The sequence below is a fragment of the Buceros rhinoceros genome, unplaced genomic scaffold, assembly GCF_000710305.1.
Source record: "Buceros rhinoceros silvestris isolate BGI_N320 unplaced genomic scaffold, ASM71030v1 scaffold2733, whole genome shotgun sequence".
In the NCBI taxonomy this organism is placed as follows: Eukaryota; Metazoa; Chordata; class Aves; order Bucerotiformes; family Bucerotidae; genus Buceros; species Buceros rhinoceros.
The window spans coordinates 7,634-16,637 of NW_010401655.1; the positions used below are offsets into that span (position 1 = coordinate 7,634).

A 9,004-nucleotide genomic window follows, 5' to 3' on the forward strand; every position below is an offset into this window, starting at 1 on the left:
CCCTCTTTCCAAGTAGTCATGAGAGCCACAAGTTTGCATCTCTGCAGCTTCTCTGAAGGCACCAAAGCCAGGTCCAGCCCACAGCGCATATGCTGCCACTTTGGGTGGGAAAACTTAAGGGTTTTCCTCCCTTGTTATTTAAATCAAAACCCACAAATATTTTGCCATACCTACGAAATATGATTTTACCACTTTCAGTCCTTGACACCCTCTTTTGTTAGAACAAAGCAGATAAGTAACAGCAGTGGAACAAGTTAGTCCACTTGATAAACTAATCTGCAGATAAGACAGTAAAGAACTTAGGTCATTGCAGCGGGAAGTAATGAGTACTATCTGATGAATGGAATCAGGAAATACCTCCTCTTAAAATGCCTGTGAGTTTTCTGCAGTGGCATCTCTGACCTGCTTCACACCTGAACATAGAGTGCAGGCTCTAGAGGTGACGAGTTTTCTGGGCATTAATGACATGTTCGGGTAAATTATACAAGTTTCTGTGTCTTGGTTTCCCTATGAGAGAGCAGCCTGGATCGTAGTAGAGAGCAGAGGATGATTAAGATGGATCTAATTAGACAATCTTCTCTTTGAATCACCTGAGAAGGTAAACCATATTATAATTCTGGATGTCTTCTTTATTTTCTAAAACATGGGATGGTAACTATTGTGCTGGGTAGATTTGCAAGAGTGTGTAATTATTCTGCAACATTTATAAAAATGTATAAAAACTATAAAACATTTACAGAACAAGTAAAACGAAGGTCTTATAGGTCACCTATGTCCTGGGTTAAAGTGAGACCTTGCTATTTACCTCTAGGAATCTTCTGAACAACATTTTCCAGCCTGAAACTGTGGAACAAAAGAGGTTTGATAGCAAACCCGGGCTACTTTAGCTCTCTGGGGCTTTATAAGTCAAAGATACTGTATGAGAAATGATGAATGTGTTTGTATGAGAAATGATGACTGTGTCCACATATCTTCTGTTTTACCCCCTGAAGGTAGATAGAAACTCGAGAAATTGCTCTCTGAAATATTTACAGCAATTCTTTTTTCAACGCGACATTAATGAGCAAGGTGAACAGCCCCATTACTGCAATTTGATATTTGTTTCCAGTTTTTTGGCTTTCTAGATACTGGTTTGATATTTTTGGGCTTTTGAATAGCTATCGAAGCGTGAGTAGCGGTCACAGCTTCGTGGTTGCACAAAGGGTGTATTTGAAAATAGAGGCTGGCACACGACATTTGAATACGATTGCAGGTTTGTGAACAGTGCAGCAGATACGTGCAAAACTGTAGCAGATGCATCATAAACTTTGTTTAATGACCTTTTCCCCTTTCTATTATCTGTTTCATCAAGCTGTTACCGATGAAATGCAAGTTCTTTATACAGATTAAGCTATTGTACCACATGCTGCATACACAAAACTATCAAAAATCTTTGTTTTGTTCGTGTTTCTGTTATTTGGCCATGTCACTATCTCAAGGACTTGTGCCAAGTCTGTAACTTGGCAATGTTTCCCTCTGATTGATTTTGATCCATCTTTGCCTTGGGATCAGCCAGATCATGGAAACCTTGAGGTTGTCAAAAGTGGATGATGCCTCCAAATTAGCAAAATAGTCTCTTCTGTAGAATGTTGGATATACTGATGGATATGCCCAGGAAAATGAAAAGACATTTCCTTTTCTTACATTTTTGGGAGGCTGGGGTTTTTTTGGGTGGGTTTTTTTTGTTTCTTGCTTTCAGTTCTGCCAGCCTTTCATCCACTGGATAAAAAAAACCTGTAACAGTCTTTTTTTTTTTTTTAATGGATTTTGGAGTGGGGTCATAAGATGTTACATATTGGCGAGATGTCTTGCTTTCTAGTTATTTGTATGTAGAAGCATAAGAGCAACTCAAATGTCTAGATAGCACAGTTCTGGTTTGGGGGTTTTTTTCCCCCCTCTGTTGCTACCCTAGAATATTTTAAAATTTATTTTCCTTTTGTGATTGCTCCTCAGTTGACATTTCCATTAGATCCCATTTCTGAGTGGTAACAGTCAATTCAGAGTCCCTCACAGAATACATAATGTCGGGGTCATTTCTTTCTGCCTTACGTTTGCGAAGCCAAGCCATGATGATGATGATGATGATGATGACACTTACCAGTGCTGAATTTCAACCATTTCATGACTCAGTCACTCAGCATCCTGCGATACCTATGTAGGCCTTCACAGGCAGACTTTGCTTTTGTTAGTCTCAGTCATTTAAAGTTTTTCACCATATTGTATCACTAATCACTGCCTTTTCCACATCACTTGAGAACAGAGGGTAAGACACAGGCTTACATGCATGTTCTCACAGAGCTCTGGTGACAACAACCTTCTATTGGAAAAGCAAAAAAATTCTTCCTCCTGTTGTCTCCTGTCTTTTAAGCAGGTCTGTATCCAGATGAAGTCTCACTGCAGATGAATCTCTCTAAGAACAACCAGCTTTGGTGAGAAACCCTGACAAACCTGCCGGTTATCCACATCGGTGACATCAAGTATATTCCTTAGCTATAAGCTCACTGCTGTCCTCTGTCACTCACAAGGTGAGATCACAGATCATGTTCATATAATTTTTTGTCATGGGATCTTTTGAGCAGGAAAGTCACAGCGAAGCACTGTCAACTTTGGAGCACCAGCTCTGATACGCAATGGTGGTGGTAATAGATAGCCATTGCTGCGTTCATTATTATCTCAGGAGGTGCTGGTTTTCTGCTTTCACCTGGTGATTCACAGCCTTTCAAAGCCTGAGGTCCTAGCTGATTTGTATCAACAGCCCTTTCAATACAAAAAGGTCATAATTTTACAAAAGCTCATTAAAAGTTTGAGGCTGGAACTCGATGATCATTAAGGTCCCTTCCAACCCAAACCATTTTAATGAAGCAGATGTTATCCACTCAGGTACTGTCCAGTAGCATTCTTAAGAGTCTTTTCTCAGTGCTTTCCTTTCTTAAAATGCTTTTCACAGTCTGCTTGGGTTCTGCCTTTTCCTGTAGCTCTCTACTAGCTGTTAATTCTGTTAGGAATAAACAGAAAGTGCATATTCATAGCAAAATAGCCTCTCCCTTTAGGATTCATCATCCAGTCTACTGTATGAGCAAATTAGCTTAGTTATTAATGAGTTGGAAAAGGCTGGCATTTGTGGGCTTTGATTTCAGGCACCACATTTTATTTTGGCGTGTCAGTATTCTTGTGTTCTAGGTCATTTACTTGTTAACATCAGTGCAATTAGTAGAGATGTATACTACAGCCTCCACATCACAATTATTTTTTCCAGGAGATATTGGTCTTCATTGTTAGCCAAGGGGTGACAAAAAGACAGAGATCTCCAGCTGAGCCCAAGATATCACCACAGCCCTCTCCAGAGTGGGACATGGCTGGTAGCAGAGCTCTTCCTGCTCTAACAGAACAGACTTTCACTTACAGCAGCATTTCTGACTATTCCTCCATGTTCTGACTGTGCCTTTGCCAAGCACCACTGTGAGGAATGTCCTCCAGGACTCCCGTTCTTGGCAGGCCCCGGCCGCCCCGTGCCCGGGTCTGTGATGTCCGGAGGTAGAGCAGTGACTCTTTCACAGGCACCCCCTTGCCGTGGGGAAGGAGCTTGCGTGCCCTTGTGAGGTTGAGAGCTGTGCTGGTGGTGGCATGTGCCTCCGGTGGGGTCTCCCAAGCCAGACAGGTCTCAACTGAAGGGTCAGACAAAGTGTGTCCACGGGCAGGATGGGCTCACTAGCCTTCGGGCAGCCATCCTAGGAGAAGGACAACTCTGACTCCAAACCCGGGCAGATGGAGCTTGTTTAGCCTTGTAAGGCATCCATCATCTAAGAGAAGGATGCTCTAACCAAACCTACGACCCTAGGACTTCGCTGTCACTGTCCAAGCTCACTAGGCCCTGGCAGATGAACCTCAGGTGTAAAGGGTGGAGCCAGTTCCGCGCACGCTAGTGCCTCACCTAAAAAATCCACCGTGCAGGCCCGAACGGTGCACTCATCGCTTGCAGTGAGCGTGAGAAAAGCCCTTCCCAGATCTTCGTTCGCAAAGCCAAGCCATTTCGTGCGCGAAGCAAAGCCATGATGATGATGATGATGATGATGATGATGATGACTGTGAGGAATATTTAAAGATCCAAGGTCAACTTTTCCCACAGCAGATGAATTTCTATCATCGCATTTGTCCCTCTTAGAAATCTTAGAACTCTGCTTTCTCTAAGTGATTCCTTTCTCCCTCCACTTTGATTAAATACAGCCAACATGAAAAAAGGGAGATATGAGGGGAAACAGCCTCGTGACGGTGGCAAGGGAATAATTACTGACCTTGTTCCGTGCATCCGTCTTGGATGGAGAGAAAGGGCAGAGCCTGATGAAACTGTCTGATCATACTGTTTTTGTAGAGTGTGCTGTTATTTCCTACTGTGTGAGTCATCTGAAAATTCCCTGATCCTAATGCTTCATTTTCCTCTCAGACTGTACAACAAGGTCACTGGGAAAAATGCTGCCCCTGATTCCTGCAAGTCTCCACTGCCTATTTCTACTGATCACAGCATGTTGCCAGACATCACAGGACCCAAACTTTGCTCCAACCATCCAAAATGCAGTGAGTATCCTTTCCCAACCCTGTCAGTTTTCATTTGCTCTCTGCTTGCAGCACCCAGCTGCTATAGCTCTCCTTTACACCCACAAAACATTAGAGAAAATCGGTATGAGATCAGGTGGGAAAACCGAACCCAGAATCTCCCCAGTGTGTAAAAGAGATGGAGAAATCCAGGCACTGGGGTCTTCTTGCTTCCTACTCTTAAAGCCTCTCCAGAAGGAGCTGAGCAGAACTTCTGGTTTCTCGCTTGTGTTAGTCTGCAAGGAATTTAAATTGCTGTCCCTGGAGCTAAGCCTAGGTAACAGATAGATGGGCACTGTTCCTGGGTGAGGTTCACCCATCCTATGAGAGAGAGAAACCAAACATGTCAACAAAACTAGCTTGGGCACAGAGTTGTTTACAGATAGGTGACGGAAGTCTCACCACTGTCTAGGTGGTAGGACATGAGCACAGGTGACCAAAATGCCGTTACTAAGTGATTTGTGTTTAGATGTTGCACTTGGACAATAATTCTCACATACTTCTTTTGCTTCATCAGTAGCATGAATTGTGGAAAGCCATGTTGTGCTTCGTCCTTGTGTATGCGTTTGTTAACAGACAGTTTCTGCACAAATAGTCCCTAACTAGAAAGGATGAAAGAGGAACCGAGAAACAAAGGGACTGACAAAATGGAAGTTAATATAGCGTGGTAAAGAAAATAAGCCTACAAATCTACCAAGTCTTCATCTATCACAATTGTTACTAAACCAGAAAACACTTCTTAATTCTTCTACATTATGAACACTATGAAGCCAAAATGGATACTAACATCTACAATCAGCTCCTAGCACCACAGGGACCTTAGCTCTGACTGACCGGAATGCAAAGTGCTTTTTTGAGCAAGTTGAAAAAAGTCAAGGAGAGGTGAAGAGGAAGGTGGGAACTCCTTAAGCTGTTTCCGGCACCATTCCCTGTCTTGGCAAACCCAGATGTACCTCGTTCCAGCAGCCCTGCTCGCCGTTCGGCAGGTGTCTAATAGTGACCAAGTATCTTGTTTGCTCTGTTTTTTTCACTGCCCCCAGCTCAGCACTTAGGCAGTTACATGAAAAGAATAACACTTGATTTTTTAGCATTGTTGATCCATGGCTGCTCCTGCAAATGAGTCACCACAAAAAGGTGTGAAATACGTGAAATATTTAACGACATAGCAAAAACCCTGTAGTTGTTTGGGAGAATAGTTGAAAAACGAAACCACTGAGACCAAACCTGGGGCAGGAGGTGGATCACAGTGGGCTTTCTCTAACTGTTACAGCTAACCTCTGGGGTGAAAGTAACCCTAGCAGTGCAAAAAAACGCCGATGCCCTTTGGGATCTTCATTGCCAGCGCAGCTGTGATATGAAGCCCAGCTCTAATCACACACCAGATGGTTCCTTTATGTAAAGAGATGACTTAAGAGTTGCCAAGCTATTCACCCTTTCTGTAAATAAAGATTTCAGTAAGACTCAAGAAACTGGCAAAGCTGCAGACTTCCTGCCTGTGTCTTTGCTTGTTCTTTAGCCTTTCTTGCTAACTGTGGTGCCAGTGTATTTTTAGGGCATGATTAAAAAACATAGGATGGTCTGAGTCTCACTTGGCTGCACCCTACATGAACCAGTCACACTGAAATTGTGCCACCACTACCCTGGTCAACTGAGTGCTACCGACAGCCCACAGAATAGCTGACCTGACACCTGAGTTAGAGCCAAGACACTTCTATCCCCTTTCTACTCCTACTCAGGCTGGCTTTGGTGCTGCAGAACTGGAAGCTCAGAGCAAAGAGGAAAGCAAAGGGTAATATGAGTGAGTCCACTTTCTGGATTCAAATGCTGAGTGGCCAGGTCTGTCAAGCATTTGCAAGACTGTCCCAGGACTGAGAGCACTGCATCAACCCCAGCAGTCTGCAGCTCAGACACAGAATTTCTGCTAAGCTGACACAATTGTCTTGCAGAGATATGCAGAGACAGCTGCAAACTCAGTACAGCCCTCAGCTGTACCTCAGCTGGTGTTTAACATTTCCCTGCTTGGAAGATATAAATATTCTGTTTAAAGAGGAAAAGGGTTGAAGGAGAGGGACAAAGATTGGTGGAGGGAAAGAACTGTCCACGCCAGTATTTTCTTAACTAATTCTTTCATGCCAACAACAGTAGCTAAAGCTTCACTTTGTTTTTTTCACAGAGCTTCACTCTCTTTTCGCCACAGGTTAACAGTACACTAAGAGAGGAAACCTTCCAGTCAGAGATGCAAAGGCAGAGGCGAAACGGTATGTGCACAGGTGTATGGTAACAGAGCAGAGGGTGAAATCACTATTGGGGACAGCATCTCTTGTGGTACTGAATGGTGGCCATCAAGGGGGAGTAATTGTTGTGGTTTAACCCCAGCCAGCAATTCAAGCAGCACGCAGCCACTTGCTTGCTCCCCGCAGTGTGATGGGAGATAGAATCAGAAGAGTGAAAGTGAGAAAACTCATGGGTTGAGGTAAAGACAGTTTAATCAGTAAAGAAAACAAGGAATTCATTCACTATGCATCAGCAGCAGGTGTTCAGCCATCTCCAGGAAAGCGGGGCTTCATCAGGGGTAACAGTTCCTGATGGAAGGGAAGACAAACACAGTAACTCCCAACTCCCAATGTCCTTCCTTTTCTTCTTTCCCCAGCTTTTATCGCTGAGTATGACGTTCTACGGTGTGGTGTCATGCTACAGATCATATGGTGTGTGACATCATATTGGTCAACTGGGGTCAGCTGTGCTGGCTGTGTTCTCTTCCAGCTTCTTGGGCACCTGCAGCCTCCTCACCAGGAGGACAGAGCAGTAAAAAGAAAAAGTCTTGATGCTGTGTAAGCACTGTCCAGCAATAACTAAAAAGTTGTGTTATCAACACTGTTTTTATCACAAATCCAAAGCATAGCCCTCATACCAGCTGCTTAAAGAAATTTCACTCTACCCCAGTCAAAACCAGTACAGTAGTAAAGGCACAGACAAAAGTGGTGGAAACTTTTGTCTGGTCAGAGACTGACATACAGTAGAAGCACAGCTTCTACTCAAGATGAAATACATGGTATAGAAAAAACCTTGAGCCTCTCAGCAGGACGGGAGTCACAAGATGATTCTGTATAGCCTCAGTCTGTGGTTGACAACCCATCTGCTTGTTGAGTCAAAGGAGAGAAAGGATGAGACAGCTCTATGCCTTATATTATGCCATTTCTATCAGCTTCCTATTGCTCTGAGACCAAAGAAATGTGGCTTTTGTCAGACAAGCAGCAGATAAAACACAGAGTATCTTCTGAGCAGGAATCAAGATGATTTCCTAAGCAGAATGCCACACAGCTACTATTAAACAGCAACAGAGCCCAAATGCCAAAATGGAAGTCATCAATTTGTGATTTACCCTCACACATAGCTTTGCAGTCTCATGTTTTTGCTCTTTCAGTGCTTACTTTTGACCCTGTCCCTCTGGAGTACACCGTTGACATTGAAGTAAGCCTTACGGATTCATCTTTTCTGGAACCAGTCAAACAGTATTTAAAAAACTTTAGGCTTCCGTTTTCAACAAATATTTCAAATGTAGAAATGACAGTTTCAAACATCAGTGTTACAACAGGTGGGTTGGTTATTTATTTTACATCCTGGGTGACACGCTCTTTTGCTAGTATCTGATCTCTGCCCGTTTTACTATCCATCACGCTTAGACACCAGCAAAACTGAACTGTCTCTTCTGCCTGTTGTAATTCCAACATGACTGAAGCTCTAGCACGCAACAGCATGTTCTGTTATCTGCGTCCCAACACTCCTCTTTACATAATATTGGCATTAGAAATAGCCCTGAACGTTTTTCTTTTTGTAAGGGAGGGACAAAACCAGAGGAAGCCTGAGCCAAAGTATTTTGGTCCAGTTTGACTAACAAGCAGTCCGGGTTACTTTCAAGTTTCAGGAAGCTGTGACAGCGGTTATCAGGCTGTTTACTTCTCTCCACTTGCACTTGGAATCTAAATTGCTGTGAGAAGCTCTTCTCTGACCCTGGCTGGGACAGGCTGCGTGAGACGTGGTCTTTTTCTGAGATAACTCAAGGTATTCTTACAGGGCAAGACAGCAGACAGTTTTGTTTACGTGAGTTTTGGTTGTGTAACATCACACCCAGGAAACTAATACAGCAGAGGATATGCAAACACACCAAGCATTTACAACAGTGCAGATGGATCTTTTATAGGCCTTCAGGGTCACATGTAATTTGTGAAAATCACTTTGTTAATATCTTACTTTGCCAGTGGCACATTAAGAGTAGAAAAACTTACAGAGAAGATTTTGGTGGGTTTTTTGGGTTTTTGGTTTTTTGGTTTTTTTTTGCGGGGGGGGGGGGGTTTAAAGCACTTTTTGATAGTGT

The 9,004-nt window shown here is 43.3% G+C and overlaps 1 protein-coding gene across 1 annotated transcript in view; it reads left to right on the forward strand.

Moving 5' to 3' along the window:
* Positions 1–4,480: 4,480 nt before the first annotated feature.
* LOC104490096 (probable G-protein coupled receptor 116) overlaps positions 4,481–9,004 on the forward strand; it is a gene marked incomplete at both ends in the record, with an annotated part of 17,002 nt that continues 12,478 nt past the window's right edge. The window contains 3 exons of the mRNA XM_010132340.1: positions 4,481–4,611; positions 6,827–6,887; positions 8,054–8,224. Of these exons, the coding sequence (XP_010130642.1) occupies positions 4,481–4,611; positions 6,827–6,887; positions 8,054–8,224 (363 nt within the window). The remainder of the gene's footprint in view (positions 4,612–6,826; positions 6,888–8,053; positions 8,225–9,004) is intronic.